General features: G+C 53.6%; 1 protein-coding gene across 6 annotated transcripts in view; it reads left to right on the top strand.

The window, feature by feature from the left end:
• Positions 1 to 21848, top strand: part of MROH1 (maestro heat like repeat family member 1) — an 82813-nt gene that overhangs the window by 9862 nt on the left and 51103 nt on the right. For all 6 annotated transcript variants that reach the window (XM_040433189.1, XM_040433194.1, XM_040433190.1 and 3 more), the window contains 5 exons: positions 5027 to 5158; positions 5424 to 5586; positions 5764 to 5862; positions 12852 to 13003; positions 21387 to 21527. In XM_040433189.1, coding sequence (XP_040289123.1) covers positions 5027 to 5158; positions 5424 to 5586; positions 5764 to 5862; positions 12852 to 13003; positions 21387 to 21527 — 687 coding nt within the window. The remainder of the gene's footprint in view (positions 1 to 5026; positions 5159 to 5423; positions 5587 to 5763; positions 5863 to 12851; positions 13004 to 21386; positions 21528 to 21848) is intronic.

Below are 21848 nucleotides of genomic sequence, written 5' to 3' on the forward strand. Positions count from 1 at the left end.
GATCAGTGTATGTGAGGTAGGAGGCTCCTGTATGATCAGTGTATGTGAGGTATGAGGCTCCTGTATGATCAGTGTATGTGAGGTAGGAGGCTCCTGTATGATCAGTGTATGAGGCTCCCGTATGATCAGTGTATGAGGCTCCCGTATGATCAGTGTATGTGAGGTAGGAGGCTCCTGTATGATCAGTGTATGTGAGGTAGGAGGCTCCTGTATGATCAGTGTATGTGAGGTATGAGGCTCCTGTATGATCAGTGTATGTGAGGTAGGAGGCTCCTGTATGATCAGTGTATGAGGCTCCCGTATGATCAGTGTATGTGAGGTAGGAGGCTCCTGTATGATCAGTGTATGTGAGGTAGGAGGCTCCTGTATGATCAGTGTATGTGAGGTAGGAGGCTCCTGTATGATCAGTGTATGAGGCTCCTGTATGATCAGTGTATGTGAGGTAGGAGGCTCCTGTATGATCAGTGTATGTGAGGTAGGAGGCTCCTGTATGATCAGTGTATATGAGGCACGAGGCTCCCGTATGATCAGTGTATGTGAGGTAGGAGGCTCCTGTATGATCAGTGTATGTGAGGTAGGAGGCTCCCGTATGATCAGTGTATGTGAGGTAGGAGGCTCCTGTATGATCAGTGTATGTGAGGTAGGAGGCTCCTGTATGATCAGTGTATGTGAGGTAGGAGGCTCCTGTATGATCAGTGTATGAGGCTCCTGTATGATCAGTGTATGTGAGGTATGAGGCTCCTGTATGATCAGTGTATGTGAGGTAGGAGGCTCCCGTATGATCAGTGTATGTGAGGTAGGAGGCTCCTGTATGATCAGTGTATGCGAGGTAGGAGGCTCCTGTATGATCAGTGTATGCGAGGTAGGAGGCTCCTGTATGATCAGTGTATGCGAGGTAGGAGGCTCCTGTATGATCAGTGTATGTGAGGTAGGAGGCTCCTGTATGATCAGTGTATGTGAGGTAGGAGGCTCCTGTATGATCAGTGTATGTGAGGTAGGAGGCTCCTGTATGATCAGTGTATGTGAGGTATGAGGCTCCTGTATGATCAGTGTATGTGAGGTAGGAGGCTCCTGTATGATCAGTGTATGAGGCTCCCGTATGATCAGTGTATGAGGCTCCCGTATGATCAGTGTATGTGAGGTAGGAGGCTCCTGTATGATCAGTGTATGTGAGGTAGGAGGCTCCTGTATGATCAGTGTATGTGAGGTAGGAGGCTCCTGTATGATCAGTGTATGTGAGGTAGGAGGCTCCTGTATGATCAGTGTATGAGGCTCCTGTATGATCAGTGTATGTGAGGTAGGAGACTCCTGTATGATCAGTGTATGAGGCTCCTGTATGATCAGTGTATGTGAGGTATGAGGCTCCTGTATGATCAGTGTATGTGAGGTAGGAGGCTCCTGTATGATCAGTGTATGTGAGGTAGGAGGCTCCTGTATGATCAGTGTATGAGGCTCCTGTATGATCAGTGTATGTGAGGTAGGAGGCTCCCGTATGATCAGTGTATGTGAGGTAGGAGGCTCCTGTATGATCAGTGTATGCGAGGTAGGAGGCTCCTGTATGATCAGTGTATGAGGCTCCTGTATGATCAGTGTATGTGAGGTATGAGGCTCCTGTATGATCAGTGTATGTGAGGTAGGAGGCTCCCGTATGATCAGTGTATGTGAGGTAGGAGGCTCCTGTATGATCAGTGTATGCGAGGTAGGAGGCTCCTGTATGATCAGTGTATGTGAGGTAGGAGGCTCCTGTATGATCAGTGTATGTGAGGTAGGAGGCTCCTGTATGATCAGTGTATGAGGCTCCCGTATGATCAGTGTATGAGGCTCCCGTATGATCAGTGTATGTGAGGTAGGAGGCTCCTGTATGATCAGTGTATGTGAGGTATGAGGCTCCTGTATGATCAGTGTATGTGAGGTAGGAGGCTCCTGTATGATCAGTGTATGAGGCTCCCGTATGATCAGTGTATGTGAGGTAGGAGGCTCCTGTATGATCAGTGTATGAGGCTCCTGTATGATCAGTGTATGTGAGGTAGGAGGCTCCTGTGTGATCAGTGTATGTGAGGTAGGAGGCTCCTGTATGATTAGTGTATGTGAGGTAGGAGGCTCCTGTATGATCAGTGTATGTGAGGTAGGAGGCTCCTGTATGATCAGTGTATGTGAGGTAGGAGGCTCCTGTATGATCAGTGTATGTGAGGTATGAAGCTCCTGTATGATCAGTGTATGTGAGGTAGGAGGCTCCTGTATGATCAGTGTATGTGAGGTAGGAGGCTCCTGTATGATCAGTGTATGTGAGGTAGGAGGCTCCTGTATGATCAGTGTATGTGAGGTAGGAGGCTCCTGTATGATCAGTGTATGTGAGGTATGAGGCTCCTGTATGATCAGTGTATGTGAGGTAGGAGGCTCCTTTATGATCAGTGTATGAGGCTCCCGTATGATCAGTGTATGAGGCTCCCGTATGATCAGTGTATGTGAGGTAGGAGGCTCCTGTATGATCAGTGTATGTGAGGTAGGAGGCTCCTGTATGATCAGTGTATGTGAGGTATGAGGCTCCTGTATGATCAGTGTATGTGAGGTAGGAGGCTCCTGTATGATCAGTGTATGAGGCTCCCGTATGATCAGTGTATGTGAGGTAGGAGGCTCCTGTATGATCAGTGTATGTGAGGTAGGAGGCTCCTGTATGATCAGTGTATGTGAGGTAGGAGGCTCCTGTATGATCAGTGTATGAGGCTCCTGTATGATCAGTGTATGTGAGGTAGGAGGCTCCTGTATGATCAGTGTATGTGAGGTAGGAGGCTCCTGTATGATCAGTGTATATGAGGCACGAGGCTCCCGTATGATCAGTGTATGTGAGGTAGGAGGCTCCTGTATGATCAGTGTATGTGAGGTAGGAGGCTCCCGTATGATCAGTGTATGTGAGGTAGGAGGCTCCTGTATGATCAGTGTATGTGAGGTAGGAGGCTCCTGTATGATCAGTGTATGTGAGGTAGGAGGCTCCTGTATGATCAGTGTATGTGAGGTAGGAGGCTCCTGTATGATCAGTGTATGAGGCTCCTGTATGATCAGTGTATGTGAGGTATGAGGCTCCTGTATGATCAGTGTATGTGAGGTAGGAGGCTCCCGTATGATCAGTGTATGTGAGGTAGGAGGCTCCTGTATGATCAGTGTATGCGAGGTAGGAGGCTCCTGTATGATAAGTGTATAAGGCTCCTGTATGATCAGTGTATGTGAGGTAGGAGACTCCTGTATGATCAGTGTATGTGAGGTAGGAGGCTCCTGTATGATCAGTGTATGTGAGGTAGGAGGCTCCTGTATGATCAGTGTATGTGAGGAATGAGGCTCCTGTATGATCAGTGTATGTGAGGTAGGAGGCTCCTGTATGATCAGTGTATGTGAGGTAGGAGGCTCCTGTATGATCAGTGTATGCGAGGTAGGAGGCTCCTGTATGATCAGTGTATGCGAGGTAGGAGGCTCCTGTATGATCATTGTATGTGAGGTAGGAGGCTCCTGTATGATCAGTGTATGTGAGGTAGGAGGCTCCTGTATGATCAGTGTATGTGAGGTAGGAGGCTCCTGTATGATCAGTGTATGTGAGGTATGAGGCTCCTGTATGATCAGTGTATGTGAGGTAGGAGGCTCCTGTATGATCAGTGTATGAGGCTCCCGTATGATCAGTGTATGTGAGGTAGGAGGCTCCTGTATGATCAGTGTATGTGAGGTAGGAGGCTCCTGTATGAACAGTGTATGAGGCTCCTGTATGATCAGTGTATGTGAGGTAGGAGGCTCCTGTATGATCAGTGTATGTGAGGTAGGAGGCTCCTGTATGATCAGTGTATGTGAGGTAGGAGGCTCCTGTATGATCAGTGTATGAGGCTCCTGTATGATCAGTGTATGTGAGGTAGGAGACTCCTGTATGATCAGTGTATGAGGCTCCTGTATGATCAGTGTATGTGAGGTATGAGGCTCCTGTATGATCAGTGTATGTGAGGTAGGAGGCTCCCGTATGATCAGTGTATGTGAGGTAGGAGGCTCCTGTATGATCAGTGTATGCGAGGTAGGAGGCTCCTGTATGATCAGTGTATGAGGCTCCTGTATGATCAGTGTATGTGAGGTATGAGGCTCCTGTATGATCAGTGTATGTGAGGTAGGAGGCTCCCGTATGATCAGTGTATGTGAGGTAGGAGGCTCCTGTATGATCAGTGTATGTGAGGTAGGAGGCTCCTGTATGATCAGTGTATGCGAGGTAGGAGGCTCCTGTATGATCAGTGTATGTGAGGTAGGAGGCTCCTGTATGATCAGTGTATGTGAGGTAGGAGGCTCCTGTATGATCAGTGTATGAGGCTCCCGTATGATCAGTGTATGAGGCTCCCGTATGATCAGTGTATGTGAGGTAGGAGGCTCCTGTATGATCAGTGTATGTGAGGTAGGAGGCTCCTGTATGATCAGTGTATGTGAGGTAGGAGGCTCCTGTATGATCAGTGTATGAGGCTCCCGTATGATCAGTGTATGTGAGGTAGGAGGCTCCTGTATGATCAGTGTATGAGGCTCCTGTATGATCAGTGTATGTGAGGTAGGAGGCTCCTGTGTGATCAGTGTATGTGAGGTAGGAGGCTCCTGTATGATTAGTGTATGTGAGGTAGGAGGCTCCTGTATGATCAGTGTATGTGAGGTAGGAGGCTCCTGTATGATCAGTGTATGAGGCTCCTGTATGATCAGTGTATGTGAGGTAGGAGGCTCCTGTGTGATCAGTGTATGTGAGGTAGGAGGCTCCTGTATGATTAGTGTATGTGAGGTAGGAGGCTCCTGTATGATCAGTGTATGTGAGGTAGGAGGCTCCTGTATGATCAGTGTATGTGAGGTAGGAGGCTCCCGTGTGATCAGTGTATGTGAGGTAGGAGGCTCCTGTATGATCAGTGTATGTGAGGTAGGAGGCTCCTGTATGATCAGTGTATGTGAGGTATGAAGCTCCTGTATGATCAGTGTATGTGAGGTAGGAGGCTCTTGTAGATGTCAAACTCTCATCTATTTCCAGTTGACGTCCATCCATCGCACCATCATCTTGAGAGCAATGGAGACCGTGGTGAAGAACAGTCTGAACGACCTGAGCAAGGAGACGGCCAGACTGACCATTCTGCTGGCGTCCAGCGAGATGACCAAGTCTAAGGTGGGCGCACTGCTTCTTGTGCCTTTGGCTCTGCTCTTCCGCGGCGGGGGCCCGCCTTTGGCTCTGCTCTTCCGCAGCGGGGCCCGCCTTTGGCTCTGCTCTTCCGCGGGGGGGGGGGGCCCGCCTTTGGCTCTGCTCTTCCGCGGCGGGGGCCCGCCTTTGGCTCTGCTCTTCCGCGGCGGGGGCCCGCCTTTGGCTCTGCTCTTCCGCGGCGGGGGCCCGCCTTTGGCTCTGCTCGTTAATTCGCCGGTTTTCTCGCCCCCAGGACGTGGTCTTCGAGTGGCAGCAGGCCGCCAGCAGCGTGCTTGTAGCGGTCGGGAGATGTTTCATCAACAGCGTGATGGAGGAGATTCTGCTGAAGTTCCAGCCGGGGATTCTCCCTCACTTCTTCATCATGCAGACACTGGCCAACCTCTCCGTGGCTAATGGTACGTTCCAGGGCTGTTCGATATCTACTTGGGGACGGGGGTCACTCCTGTCGGTGCCCGGGCAGTGGACCACCTGCTGTCCTGAAGGGGAACATCACCAGTAACCGGTCCGTATACAAGTGTAAGGTGAGGTTTACCATGGTGGGGGGTAGTAACTGGTCGCTGTTCTCTCCTCAGTTTTTGGGATGGTCCCGTTCCTGAACTCCATCCTGGGCACGATGCTCCCCATGTTGGGGATGGCGAAGCAGGACCCCATGAAGGCCGTGTTCTGTGTCGGTGAGTGCTGGGCTGGGGGGGGGGGGGGGGGGATACTTTTGGCCCCTCACCCTGTACAGGTTCATGTACAGGAAGCTGATCTGTGGGGGGGTGAATTCTCGCTTCCCTTTTGTGCTGTGGAGCGCTGCACCAGTGACGGGACGAAAATGGAACGCAGCCGACACACCTGAGCGAGTCGCAGGAAATGAGGTCTGAAGAGCCCCTGCCATACTACCCATCCTGCCCCCAGCTGTTAATACACTGCACTACAGTCAGAGCCTGCGGCGTGTGCCCCCCCCATTACACCGCGCTCTGCTGCATGCTCCCCGGCTGTAGATCAGACAGTGTGCCCCCCATTACACCGCTCTCTGCTGCATGCTCCCCGGCTGTAGATCAGACAGTGCCCCCCATTACACCGCGCTCTGCTGCATGCTCCCCGGCTGTAGATCAGACCGTGTGTCCCCCCATTAGTGTGCTGTGCTGCATGCTCCCCGGCTGTAGATCAGACAGTGTGCCCCCCATTACACCGCTCTCTGCTGCATGCTCCCCGGCTGTAGATCAGACAGTGCCCCCCATTACACCGCGCTCTGCTGCATGCTCACCGGCTGTAGATCAGACAGTGCCCCCCATTACACCGCTCTCTGCTGCATGCTCCCCGGCTGTAGATCAGACAGTGCCCCCCATTACACCGCGCTCTGCTGCATGCTCACCGGCTGTAGATCAGACAGTGCCCCCCATTACACCGCGCTCTGCTGCATGCTCACCGGCTGTAGATCAGACAGTGCCCCCCATTACACCGCTCTCTGCTGCATGCTCCCCGGCTGTAGATCAGACAGTGCCCCCCATTACACCGCTCTCTGCTGCATGCTCCCCGGCTGTAGATCAGACAGTGCCCCCCATTACACCGCTCTCTGCTGCATGCTCCCCGGCTGTAGATCAGACCGTGTGCCCCCATTACAGTGTGCTGTGCTGCATGCCCCCCGGCGTTAGATCAGACCGTGTGCCCCCCATTACACCACTCTCTGCTGCATGCTCCCCGGCTGTAGATCAGACTGTGTCCCCCCATTACACCACGCTCTGCTGCATGCTCCCCGGCTGTAGATCAGACCGTGTGCCCCCCATTACACCACGCTCTGCTGCATGCTCCCCGGCTGTAGATCAGACCGTGTGCCCCCCATTACACCGCGCTGTGCTGCATGGTCACCGGCTGTAGATCAGACCGTGTGCCCCCCATTACACCACTCTCTGCTGCATGCTCCCCGGCTGTAGATCAGACTGTGTCCCCCCATTACACCGCTCTCTGCTGCATGCTCCCCGGCTGTAGATCAGACCGTGTGCCCCCCATTACAGTGTGCTCTGCTGCATGCTCCCCGGCTGTAGATCAGACCGTGTGCCCCCCATTACACCACGCTCTGCTGCATGCTCCCCGGCTGTAGATCAGACCGTGTGCCCCCCATTACACCACGCTCTGCTGCATGCTCACCGGCTGTAGATCAGACAGTGCCCCCCCATTACACCGCTCTCTGCTGCATGGTCACCGGCTGTAGATCAGACAGTGCCCCCCATTACACCGCTCTCTGCTGCATGCTCCCCGGCTGTAGATCAGACCGCGTCTCCCCCCATTACACCGCTCTCTGCTGCATGCTCCCCGGCTGTAGATCAGACAGTGCCCCCCATTACACCGCTCTCTGCTGCATGCTCACCGGCTGTAGATCAGACAGTGCCCCCCATTACACCGCGCTCTGCTGCATGCTCCCCGGCTGTAGATCAGACCGCGTCTCCCCCCATTACACCGCTCTCTGCTGCATGCTCCCCGGCTGTAGATCAGACCGTGTGCCCCCCATTACACCACGCTCTGCTGCATGCTCCCCGGCTGTAGATCAGACCGTGTGCCCCCCATTACACCGCGCTCTGCTGCATGCTCACCGGCTGTAGATCAGACAGTGCCCCCCATTACACCGCTCTCTGCTGCATGGTCACCGGCTGTAGATCAGACAGTGCCCCCCATTACACCGCGCTCTGCTGCATGCTCCCCGGCTGTAGATCAGACCGTGTGCCCCCCATTACACCACGCTCTGCTGCATGCTCCCCGGCTGTAGATCAGACCGTGTGCCCCCCATTACACCGCGCTCTGCTGCATGCTCACCGGCTGTAGATCAGACAGTGCCCCCCATTACACCGCTCTCTGCTGCATGGTCACCGGCTGTAGATCAGACAGTGCCCCCCATTACACCGCGCTCTGCTGCATGCTCCCCGGCTGTAGATCAGCCAGTGCCCCCCATTACACCGCGCTCTGCTGCATGCTCCCCGGCTGTAGATCACAGTGCCCCCCATTACACCGCGCTCTGCTGCATGCTCCCCGGCTGTAGATCAGACCGTGTGCCCCCCATTACAGTGCGCTGTGCTGCATGCTCCCCGGCTGTAGATCAGACCGTGTGCCCCCCATTACACCGCGCTCTGCTGCATGCTCCCCGGCTGTAGATCAGACCGTGTGCCCCCCATTACACCACGCTCTGCTGCATGCTCACCGGCTGTAGATCAGACAGTGCCCCCCATTACACCGCGCTCTGCTGCATGCTCCCCGGCTGTAGATCAGACCGTGTGTCCCCCCATTAGTGTGCTGTGCTGCATGCTCCCCGGCTGTAGATCAGACCATGTGCCCCCCATTACACCGCTCTCTGCTGCATGCTCCCCAGCTGTAGATCAGACTGCGTCTCCCCCCATTACAGTGCGCTGTGCTGCATGCTCCCCAGCTGTAGATCAGACAGTGCCCCCCATTACACCGCTCTCTGCTGCATGCTCCCCGGCTGTAGATCAGACAGTGCCCCCCATTACACCGCTCTCTGCTGCATGCTCACCGGCTGTAGATCAGACAGTGCCCCCCATTACACCACGCTCTGCTGCATGCTCCACGGCTGTAGATCAGACCGTGTGCCCCCCATTACACCGCGCTCTGCTGCATGCTCCCCGGCTGTAGATCAGACAGTGCCCCCCATTACACCGCGCTCTGCTGCATGCTCCCCGGCTGTAGATCAGACAGTGTGCCCCCCATTACACCGCGCTCTGCTGCATGCTCCCCGGCTGTAGATCAGACCGTGTCTCCCCCCATTACAGTGTGCTGTGCTGCATGCTCCCCGGCTGTAGATCAGACAGAGCCCCCCATTACACCGCGCTCTGCTGCATGCTCCCCGGCTGTAGATCAGACCGTGTGCCCCCCATTACACCGCGCTCTGCTGCATGCTCCCCGGCTGTAGATCAGACCGTGTGCCCCCCATTACACCACGCTCTGCTGCATGCTCACCGGCTGTAGATCAGACAGTGCCCCCCATTACACCGCGCTCTGCTGCATGCTCCCCGGCTGTAGATCAGACCGTGTGTCCCCCCATTAGTGTGCTGTGCTGCATGCTCCCCGGCTGTAGATCAGACAGTGCCCCCCATTACACCGCTCTCTGCTGCATGCTCCCCGGCTGTAGATCAGACTGTGTGCCCCCCATTACACCACGCTCTGCTGCATGCTCCCCGGCTGTAGATCAGACAGTGCCCCCCATTACACCGCTCTCTGCTGCATGGTCACCGGCTGTAGATCAGACAGTGCCCCCCATTACACCACACTCTGCTGCATGCTCCCCGGCTGTAGATCAGACCGTGTGTCCCCCCATTACAGTGTGCTGTGCTGCATGCCCCCCGGCGTTAGATCAGACCGTGTGCCCCCCATTACACCACTCTCTGCTGCATGCTCCCCGGCTGTAGATCAGACTGTGTCCCCCCATTACACCCCGCTCTGCTGCATGCTCCCCGGCTGTAGATCAGACCGTGTGCCCCCCATTACACCACGCTCTGCTGCATGCTCCCCGGCTGTAGATCAGACCGTGTGCCCCCCATTACACCGCGCTCTGCTGCATGGTCACCGGCTGTAGATCAGACAGTGCCCCCCATTACACCGCTCTCTGCTGCATGCTCCCCGGCTGTAGATCAGACCGCGTCTCCCCCCATTACACCGCTCTCTGCTGCATGCTCCCCGGCTGTAGATCAGACAGTGCCCCCCATTACACCGCTCTCTGCTGCATGCTCACCGGCTGTAGATCAGACAGTGCCCCCCATTACACCGCGCTCTGCTGCATGCTCCCCGGCTGTAGATCAGACCGCGTCTCCCCCCATTACACCGCTCTCTGCTGCATGCTCCCCGGCTGTAGATCAGACCGTGTGCCCCCCATTACACCACGCTCTGCTGCATGCTCCCCGGCTGTAGATCAGACCGTGTGCCCCCCATTACACCGCGCTCTGCTGCATGCTCACCGGCTGTAGATCAGACAGTGCCCCCCATTACACCGCTCTCTGCTGCATGCTCCCCGGCTGTAGATCAGACCGTGTGCCCCCCATTACAGTGCGCTGTGCTGCATGCTCCCCGGCTGTAGATCAGACAGTGTGCCCCCCATTACACCGCGCTCTGCTGCATGCTCCCCGGCTGTAGATCAGACCGTGTGCCCCCCATTACACCACGCTCTGCTGCATGCTCACCGGCTGTAGATCAGACAGTGCCCCCCATTACACCGCGCTCTGCTGCATGCTCCCCGGCTGTAGATCAGACCGTGTGTCCCCCCATTAGTGTGCTGTGCTGCATGCTCCCCGGCTGTAGATCAGACCCTGTGCCCCCCATTACACCGCTCTCTGCTGCATGCTCCCCAGCTGTAGATCAGACTGCGTCTCCCCCCATTACAGTGCGCTGTGCTGCATGCTCCCCAGCTGTAGATCAGACAGTGCCCCCCATTACACCGCTCTCTGCTGCATGCTCCCCGGCTGTAGATCAGACAGTGCCCCCCATTACACCGCTCTCTGCTGCATGCTCCCCGGCTGTAGATCAGACAGTGCCCCCCATTACACCGCGCTCTGCTGCATGCTCCCCGGCTGTAGATCAGACCGTGTGCCCCCCATTACACCACGCTCTGCTGCATGCTCACCGGCTGTAGATCAGACAGTGCCCCCCATTACACCGCTCTCTGCTGCATGCTCCCCGGCTGTAGATCAGACCGTGTGCCCCCCATTACAGTGCGCTGTGCTGCATGCTCCCCGGCTGTAGATCAGACAGTGTGCCCCCCATTACACCGCGCTCTGCTGCATGCTCCCCGGCTGTAGATCAGACCGTGTGCCCCCCATTACACCACGCTCTGCTGCATGCTCACCGGCTGTAGATCAGACAGTGCCCCCCATTACACCGCGCTCTGCTGCATGCTCCCCGGCTGTAGATCAGACCGTGTGTCCCCCCATTAGTGTGCTGTGCTGCATGCTCCCCGGCTGTAGATCAGACCATGTGCCCCCCATTACACCGCTCTCTGCTGCATGCTCCCCAGCTGTAGATCAGACTGCGTCTCCCCCCATTACAGTGCGCTGTGCTGCATGCTCCCCAGCTGTAGATCAGACAGTGCCCCCCATTACACCGCTCTCTGCTGCATGCTCCCCGGCTGTAGATCAGACAGTGCCCCCCATTACACCGCTCTCTGCTGCATGCTCCCCGGCTGTAGATCAGACCGTGTGCCCCCCATTACACCGCGCTCTGCTGCATGCTCCCCGGCTGTAGATCAGACCGTGTGCCCCCCATTACACCACGCTCTGCTGCATGCTCACCGGCTGTAGATCAGACAGTGCCCCCCATTACACCGCGCTCTGCTGCATGCTCCCCGGCTGTAGATCAGACCGTGTGTCCCCCCATTAGTGTGCTGTGCTGCATGCTCCCCGGCTGTAGATCAGACAGTGCCCCCCATTACACCGCTCTCTGCTGCATGCTCCCCGGCTGTAGATCAGACCGTGTGCCCCCCATTACACCACGCTCTGCTGCATGCTCCCCGGCTGTAGATCAGACAGTGCCCCCCATTACACCACGCTCTGCTGCATGCTCCCCGGCTGTAGATCAGACCGTGTGCCCCCCATTACACCGCTCTCTGCTGCATGCTCCCCAGCTGTAGATCAGACCGCGTCTCCCCCCATTACAGTGCGCTGTGCTGCATGCTCCCCGGCTGTAGATCAGACAGTGCCCCCCATTACACCGCTCTCTGCTGCATGCTCACCGGCTGTAGATCAGACAGTGCCCCCCATTACACCACGCTCTGCTGCATGCTCCCCGGCTGTAGATCAGACCGTGTGCCCCCCATTACACCGCGCTCTGCTGCATGCTCCCCGGCTGTAGATCAGACCGTGTGCCCCCCATTACACCGCGCTCTGCTGCATGCTCACCGGCTGTAGATCAGACAGTGCCCCCCATTACACCGCTCTCTGCTGCATGGTCACCGGCTGTAGATCAGACAGTGCCCCCCATTACACCGCTCTCTGCTGCATGGTCACCGGCTGTAGATCAGACAGTGCCCCCCATTACACCGCGCTCTGCTGCATGCTCCCCGGCTGTAGATCAGACAGTGCCCCCCATTACACCGCGCTCTGCTGCATGCTCCCCGGCTGTAGATCAGACAGTGCCCCCCATTACACCGCGCTCTGCTGCATGCTCCCCGGCTGTAGATCAGACAGTGCCCCCCATTACACCGCGCTCTGCTGCATGCTCACCGGCTGTAGATCAGACCGTGTGCCCCCCATTACACCGCGCTCTGCTGCATGCTCCCCGGCTGTAGATCAGACCGCGTCTCCCCCCATTACAGTGTGCTGTGCTGCATGCTCCCCGGCTGTAGATCAGACCGTGTGTCCCCAAAGGCGGGGCAACACAAGTAGGTGGGGTCAGTTATACCATAACGCAAAATACTGTCCCATCTGAACCACATACCACAGTGCATCACAGTATACTACCCCAAAAGCCGTCCCTCTGTGGTGGCCATCATGGAGCAGGGGGCTCAGGAGGCGAGATACCGGAGGACGTGTGTGGTATCTGGCCGGTACCTGATTCTCCCTGCTGAGAGCTCGTTATTACCCGCTCAGCGGCAGTGAGGGGGGCTTTGGCCACAGACCTTACAGGGCTGCCCCTGCTAATGGGGGTCATATCCGCAGTTGACGCTCTGCTCTTGTGTCAGCCCTGCAGCATTTTAGTGAGAGTATTCAGGAATATCTCGCCAACCTGGACAAGGCCCCGGACCCTACAGTCAGGAAAGACACCTTCTCCAGTGACTTGTTCAACGCGTATGACATCCTGTTCAATAACTGGCTGCAGAACCGCGAGTCCAAGGTGAGTGCGCAGTGGGCTCTGCTACATGTCTGGGAAGGAAGTGTGGACTGTCAGAGTCTCTCTGCCCTGTCCCCCCCCCCCCCCCCATCCCTTTCCTAGAGTCTGTGCCCTGTCCCCCCCCATCCCTTTCCTAGAGTCTGTGCCCTGTCCTGTCCCCCCCCCATCCCTTTCCTAGAGTCTGTGCCCTGTCCCGTCCCCCCCATCCCTTTCCTAGAGTCTGTGCCCTGTCCCCCCCATCCCTTTCCTAGAGTCTGTGCCCTGTCCCCCCCACATCCCTTTCCTAGAGTCTGTGCCCTGTCCCCCCCCCCCCATCCCTTTCCTAGAGTCTGTGCCCTGTCCCCCCCACATCCCTTTCCTAGAGTCTGTGCCCTGTCCCCCCCCCCCATCCCTTTCCTAGAGTCTGTGCCCTGTCCCCCCCACATCCCTTTCCTAGAGTCTGTGCCCTGTCCCCCCCCATCCCTTTCCTAGAGTCTGTGCCCTGTCCCCCCCCACATCCCTTTCCTAGAGTCTGTGCCCTGTCCCCCCCCCATCCCTTTCCTAGAGTCTGTGCCCTGTCCCCCCCACATCCCTTTCCTAGAGTCTGTGCCCTGTCCCCCCCCCATCCCTTTCCTAGAGTCTGTGCCCTGTCCCCCCCACATCCCTTTCCTAGAGTCTGTGCCCTGTCCCGTCCCCCCCATCCCTTTCCTAGAGTCTGTGCCCTGTCCCGTCCCCCCCATACCTTTCCTAGAGTCTGTGCCCTGTCCCGTCCCCCCCATCCCTTTCCTAGAGTCTGTGCCCTGTCCCCCCCCCCCCCCCATACCTTTCCTAGAGTCTGTGCCCTGTCCCCCCCCCCCCACATCCCTTTCCTAGAGTCTGTGCCCTGTCCCCCCCCCCCCCCATACCTTTCCTAGAGTCTGTGCCCTGTCACCCCCCCCATACCTTTCCTAGAGTCTGTGCCCTGTCACCCCCCCCCACATCCCTTTCCTAGAGTCTGTGCCCTGTCACCCCCCCCCACATCCCTTTCCTAGAGTCTGTGCCCTGTCACCCCCCCCACATCCCTTTCCTAGAGTCTGTGCCCTGTCACCCCCCCCCCCCACATCCCTTTCCTAGAGTCTGTGCCCTGTCCCCCCCCCCCCATCCCTTTCCTAGAGTCTGTGCCCTGTCCCCCCCCCCCCCATCCCTTTCCTAGAGTCTGTGCCCTGTCCCCCCCACATCCCTTTCCTAGAGTCTGTGCCCTGTCCCGTCCCCCCCCATCCCTTTCCTAGAGTCTGTGCCCTGTCCCCCCCCATCCCTTTCCTAGAGTCTGTGCCCTGTCACCCCCCCCCCATACCTTTCCTAGAGTCTGTGCCCTGTCCCCCCCCCCCCCCATCCCTTTCCTAGAGTCTGTGCCATGTCACCCCCCCCCCCCCCATCCCTTTCCTAGAGTCTGTGCCATGCCACCCCTCAATCAGGGCTGTGCAAGCGGGGGTAATTAACCACCTCCGGACCGCTGTACGCACAGACGCGTCCTGGAGGTGGTTGATTCATTCCGAGTGGACGCATATACGCGTCATCTCGCGAGACGCGAGATTTCCTGTGAACGCGCGCACACAGGCGCGCGCGCTCACAGGAACGGAAGGTAAGAGAGTTGATCTCCAGCCTGCCAGCGGCGATCGTTCGCTGGCAGGCTGGAGATGTGTTTTTTTTAACCCCTAACAGGTATATTAGACGCTGTTTTGATAACAGCGTCTAATATACCTGCTACCTGGTCCTCTGGTGGTCCCCTTTGTTTGGATCGACCACCAGAGGACACAGGTAGCTCAGTAATATGTAGCACCAAGCACCACTACACTACACTACACCCCCCCCCCCCCCGTCACTTATTAACCCCTTATTAGCCCCTGATCACCCCTAATCACCCCTGATCACCCCATATAGACTCCCTGATCACCCCCCTGTCATTGATTACCCCCCTGTCATTGATCAACCCCCTGTAAAGCTCCATTCAGACGTCCGCATGATTTTTACGGATGCACTGATAGATGGATCGGATCCGCAAAACGCATCCGGACGTCTGAATGAAGCCTTACAGGGGCGTGATCAATGACTGTGGTGATCACCCCATATAGACTCCCTGATCACCCCCCTGTCATTGATTACCCCCCTGTAAAGCTCCATTCAGACGTCCGCATGATTTTTACGGATCCACTGATAGATGGATCGGATCCGCAAAACGCATCCGGACGTCTGAATGAAGCCTTACAGGGGGGTGATCAATGACTGTGGTTATCACCCCATATAGACTCCCTGATCACCCCCCTGTCATTGATCAACCCCCTGTAAAGCTCCATTCAGACGTCCGCATGATTTTTACGGATCCACTGATAGATAAATCGGATCCGCAAAACGCATCCGGACGTCTGAATGAAGCCTTACAGGGGCGTGATCAATGACTGTGGTTATCACCCCATATAGACTCCCTGATCACCCCCCTGTCATTGATCACCCCCCTGTCATTGATTACCCCCCTGTCATTGATCAACCCCCTGTAAAGCTCCATTCAGACGTCCGCATGATTTTTACGGATCCACTGATAGATAAATCGGATCCGCAAAACGCATCCGGACGTTTGAATGAAGCCTTACAGGGGCGTGATCAATGACTGTGGTGATCACCCCATATAGACTCCCTGATCACCCCCCTGTAAAGCTCCATTCAGATGTCCGCATGATTTTTACGGATGCACTGATAGATGGATCCGATCCGCAAAACGCATCCGGACGTCTGAATGGATCCTTACAGGGGCATGATCAATGACTGTGGTGATCACCCCATATAGACTCCCTGATCACCCCCCTGTAAAGCTCCATTCAGATGTCCGCATGATTTTTACGGATGCACTGATGGATGGATCCGATCCGCAAAACGCATCCGGACGTCTGAATGGATCCTTACAGGGGCATGATCAATGACTGTGGTGATCACCCCATATAGACTCCCTGATCACCCCCCTGTAAAGCTCCATTCAGATGTCCGCATGATTTTTACGGATGCACTGATAGATGGATCGGATCCGCAAAACGCATCCGGACGTCTGAATGAAGCCTTACAGGGGCGTGATCAATGACTGTGGTGATCACCCCATATAGACTCCCTGATCACCCCCCTGTCATTGATTACCCCCCTGTAAAGCTCCATTCAGATGTCCGCATGATTTTTACGGATGCACTGATAGATGGATCGGATCCGCAAAACGCATCCGGACGTCTGAATGAAGCCTTACACGGGCGTGATCAATGACTGTGGTGATCACCCCATATAGACTCCCTGATCACCCCCCTGTCATTTATCACCCCTCTGTAAGGCTCCATTCAGATATTTTTTTGGCCCAAGTTAGCGGAATTTATTATTTTTTTTCTTACAAAGTCTCATATTCCACTAACTTGTGTCAAAAAATAAAATCTCACATGAACTCCCCATACCCCTCACGGAATCCAAATGCGTAAAATTTTTTAGACATTTATATTCCAGACTTCTTCTCACGCTTTAGGGCCCCTAGAATGCCAGGGCAGTATAAATACCCCACATGTGACCCCATTTCGGAAAGAAGACACCCCCAGGTATTCCGTGAGGGGCATATTGAGTCCATGAAAGATTGAAATTTTTGTCCCAAATTAGCGGAACGGGAGACTTTGTGAGAAAAAAATAAAAAATATCAATTTCCGCTAACTTGTGCCAAAAAAAAAAAATTTCTATGAACTCGCCATGCCCCTCATTGAATACCTTGGGGTGTCTTCTTTCCAAAATGGGGTCACATGTGGGGTATTTATACTGCCCTGGCATTCTAGGGGCCCCAAAGCGTGAGAAGAAGTCTGGTATCCAAATGTCTAAAAATGCCCTCCTAAAAGGAATTTGGGCCCCTTTGCGCATCTAGGCTGCAAAAAAGTGTCACATATCTGGTATCTCCGTACTCAGGAGAAGTTGGGGAATGTGTTTTGGGGTGTCATTTTACATATACCCATGCTGGGTGAGATAAATATCTTGGTCAAATGCCAACTTTGTATAAAAAAATGGGAAAAGTTGTCTTTTGCCAAGATATTTCTCTCACCCAGCATGGGTATATGTAAAATGACACCCCAAAACACATTCCCCAACTTCTCCCGAGTACGGAGATACCAGATGTGTGACACTTTTTTGCAGCCTAGGTGGGCAAAGGGGCCCATATTCCAAAGAGCACCTTTCGGATTTCACTGGTCATTTACCTACTTACCACACATTAGGGCCCCTGGAAAATGCCAGGGCAGTATAACTACCCCACAAGTGACCCCATTTTGGAAAGAAGACACCCCAAGGTATTCCGTGAGGGGCATGGCGAGTTCCTAGAATTTTTTATTTTTTGTCACAAGTTAGTGGAAAATGATGATATTTTTTTTTTTTTTTTTTTTTTTTTTCATACAAAGTCTCATATTCCACTAACTTGTGACAAAAAATAAAAACTTCCATGAACTCACTATGCCCATCAGCGAATACCTTGGGGTCTCTTCTTTCCGAAATGGGGTCACTTGTGGGGTAGGTATACTGCCCTGGTATTTTAGGGGCCCAAATGTGTGGTAAGGAGTTTGAAATCAAATTCTGTAAAAAATGACGAGTGAAATCCGAAAGGTGCTCTTTGGAATATGGGCCCCTTTGCCCACCTAGGCTGCAAAAAAGTGTCACACATCTGGTATCTCCGTACTCAGGAGAAGTTGAGGAATGTGTTTTGGGGTGTCATTTTACATATACCCATGCTGGGTGAGAGAAATATCTTGGCAAAAGACAACTTTTCCCATTTTTTTATACAAAGTTGACATTTGACCAAGATATTTATCTCACCCAGCATGGGTATATGTAAAATGACACCCCAAAACACATTCCCCAACTTCTACTGAATACGGAGATACCACATGTGTGACACTTTTTTGCAGCCTAGGTGGGCAAAGGGGCCCACATTCCAAAGAGCACCTTTAGGATTTCACTCGTCATTTTTTACAGAATTTGATTTCAAACTCCTTACCACACATTTGGGCCCCTAGAATGCCAGGGCAGTATAACTACCCCACAAGTGACCCCATTTTGGAAAGAAGAGACCCCAAGGTATTTCGTGATGGGCATAGTGAGTTCATGGAAGTTTTTATTTTTTGTCACAAGTTAGTGGAATATGAGACTTTGTAAGAAAAAAAAAAAAAAAAAAATCATCATTTTCCGCTAACTTGTGACAAAAAATAAAAAGTTCTATGAACTCACTATGCCCATCAGCGAATACCTTAGGGTGTCTACTTTCCGAAATGGGGTCATTTGTGGGGTGTTTGTACTGTCTGGCCATTGTAGAACCTCAGGAAACATGACAGGTGCTCAGAAAGTCAGAGCTGCTTCAAAAAGCGGAAATTCACATTTTTGTACCATAGTTTGTAAACGCTATAACTTTTACCCAAACCATTTTTTTTTTACCCAAACATTTTTTTTTTATCAAAGACATGTAGAACAATAAATTTAGAGCAAAATTTATATATGGATGTCGTTTTTTTTTGCAAAATTTTACAACTGAAAGTGAAAAATGTCATTTTTTTGCAAAAAAATCGTTAAATTTCGATTAATAACAAAAAAAGTAAAAATGTCAGCAGCAATGAAATACCACCAAATGAAAGCTCTATTAGTGAGAAGAAAAGGAGGTAAAATTCATTTGGGTGGTAAGTTGCATGACCGAGCAATAAACGGTGAAAGTAGTGTAGGTCAGAAGTGTAAAAAGTGGCCTGGTGTTTAAGGGGGTTTAAGCACTGGGGGCTGAGGGGGTTAAAGGGCTTCTGTCACCCCCCTAAAGTCATATTTTTTTTTTTTTGGCTCCTTAAAATCTTTATGCTGCGATTTATCAATATGTAATGCTCTTACTCATTTTCGTTCAGTAGTTTCTTCAAAAAATGGACTTTTATAATATGTCAATTACCCCTCTACCAGCAAGTAGGGCGGCCACATCCTCCTTTCATAATGACGCCCCCTCCGCATGTTGATTGACAGGGCCAGCGAACGAAAATGAGTAATAGCCCTATATATTGATAAATCGCAGCATAAGGATTTTAAGGAGCCCGAAAAAAAAAAATGACTTTAGGGGGGTGACAGAAGCCCTTTAAAGAACGCACCCCGTGCTGTCTCTGACCCCTCCATGTTTGATAAGCACGTGTGTGGATTGTGGTGACTAGGGATGAGCGCATAATACTTTGAATACTGTACGTACAGTATTAGAATGTATTGGCTCCTATGAGCCAAAGTTATTACTTCACGAAGTCTCGCGAGACTTTGCTTAATAACTTCATTAATCAATTTCTACTTTAAAAAATTCGGGTTCAGTTCCAGGGTACCGCGCTCGCTCCATGCAGTATTCAAGCACAGCATTATGCCCTCATCCCTAATTATGACGGGTTGGATGAAAGTGGTGTGACGTCGCTGTGATGCCCACAGGAGAAGTCCTCTTAGTGGACAGAACTGACCTCATAATGGTCGTAAAAGGCCATTAGCATTCCCCATGGTGGGGGGTTAGTGGGGGCCTCTGGAGCTTCTTAAAGAGGCCCTCTCCCCGCTCCTGACATCCCGGAGCCTCTGTTCTTACGGCTCTATGTTCTGCCGTTCCTTTATTACTTCTACTAGAAGTTATGGGTGAATTGCCAGCAGTCTGCAGTAAGGGTACAGAGGGGCGGTAACCAGTTTGGGGCGTGTCCCTGCACAGACTGACAATGGCAGCACTGATTGGATAGAGTCAGTCTGTGCAGGGACACGCCCCCAACTGGTTACCGCCCCTCTGTACCCTTACTGCAGACTGCTGGCAATTCACCCATAACTTCTAGTAGAAGTAATAAAGGAACGGCAGAACATAGAGCCGTAAGAACAGAGGCTCTGGGATGTCAGGAGCGGGGAGAGGGCCTCTTTAAGGTGTATGTGTCACTAGCAGGTCATGTCTTCCGGGGAAAAAACCCAGTTGATGAACTGGCAGACTTTCCTGCTACCCCCCCTCCCCCCCCAAGGCACCCGGACTTCTCCGCCGCGTCCCGTATTAGGCTGGGTTCACACGAGCGGATGCCGTGCGTGGCATCCGCTCCGTGAAAGAGTGCCAAGACCCGATGCAGACTGCAGAGGCACGGAGCAGTAACATGACTGAATGACTGATAACGCTCCGTGCCTCTCTGTGATCAGTGAGATAAAGTTGTCACCGTGATTTCGTAGTAAAGAGGTCACAGAGAGGCACGGAGCGTTATCAGTCATGTTCATGCTCCGTGCCTCTGCAGTCTGCATCGGGTCTTGGCACTCATTCACGGAGCGGATGCCACGCACGGCATCCGCTCGTGTGAACCCAGCCTTAATGGAATTCTGTCACCAGGTTTCACCCCCTCCAGATAAAAAAGATGTTAGAGCAGAAGGAGGGGGGAGGGAGAGCCGGAGGCGTCACAAAGGATTATGAGGCGGCGCTGGGCACGAACGGCGACGGGTGCGGGCGGCAGCTTGGATCCATTTACATCCCCTTGGGCACCTTATTCTGTTGAATGACAGGTTAGTAATAGCGTTTTTTTAGCAAAATGAGCCTCCAGATTACATTTATAAGACCACATTAGCAATCGTGAAAGCTCCCTGAACATCAGCATATTTCTATCTGGAGGGGGTGAAACCTGGTGACAGGATCCCTTTAACTTCTGTTTCTTTTATCTGTTGCATTGTATGTCCTTGTCTTTTTAGATATTGAGGCCTCACTGTGATCAGACCCTTGTGTTCTGAACGATTTCAGAAGAAGCGTTGGTTGTATATTGGTGCAGTAACCCTGTGAATGCTGGAGAGTGGCAGCTAATATTCCGTAGATGTGGATGTCGGATAGCTGAAGGGGAAGATTTAGCGCAGGGGTGCACAACCTGCGGCCCCCGTCCTGCGGCGGATCGTGTGATCAACTGGGTTTCTGCCCGGAGCGCCGCACAGCAATGGATTACTGCAGTCTGGCAGGCGCAGGACGGGCGGGCGCTGATGGCGGAGGGTCCATGGCTCTCAATGAGTCTTGGAAGCCGAGGAGCGCAGAGCTGCGGGGACCTGGGCTGGAAATGGTGCAAAAAAAGTCTCAATGTCTCCTCAAGGACAAATTACGTGGGGAAAAAATATAAAAAAAAGTTATTGAAAAAACAATAAAATTAAAAAATATAATAAAATACTGATTAAAGAAAAATGTTCTCTTAGGCCTCATGCACGCGGCCGAGAGCGTTCCGTGGTAACCCTGTGGGGGCAGAACTCTGTGGGGGCTTGACGTTAACATCTGGGTGACTCTTTAAGCTCGCGTCGTGACCCCCCCCCCATCCCTTAGGCAATCCCATCATGTTCATAGACCGGCTTTCTCTGACCCCGGATCCCCTCTCTGCAGGTCAGGCTCGCTGTGGTTGAAGCTCTTGGTCCTATGAGTCACTTACTTCCTAATGAGAAGCTGGAGGAACAACTTCCCCGTCTCCTCCCGGGCATCTTATCCCTGTATAAGAAGAACGTGGAGCCGTTCTACGTGACCAAGGTGAGCGCCCGGAAACTGGAATCACCTCTTTTCTCTGCGCGCTCTCCCGCCTCCTCTTCTCTTCTCTGCGCGCTCTCCCGCCTCCTCTTCCTCTCTGCGCGCTCGCCCGCCTCCTCTTCCTCTCTGCTCGCTCTCCCGCCTCCTCTTCCTCTCTGCTCGCTCTCCTGCCTCCTCTTCTTCTCTGCTCGCTCTCCCGCCTCCTCTTCCTCTCTGCTCGCTCTCCTGCCTCCTCTTCTCTTCTCGCTCGCCTCCTCTTCTTCTCTGCTCACTCTCCTGCCTCCTCTTCCTCTCTGCTCGCTCGCCCGCCCGCCTCCTCTTCTC

The sequence above is a fragment of the Bufo bufo genome, chromosome 5, assembly GCF_905171765.1.
Source record: "Bufo bufo chromosome 5, aBufBuf1.1, whole genome shotgun sequence".
Taxonomy (NCBI): Eukaryota; Metazoa; Chordata; class Amphibia; order Anura; family Bufonidae; genus Bufo; species Bufo bufo.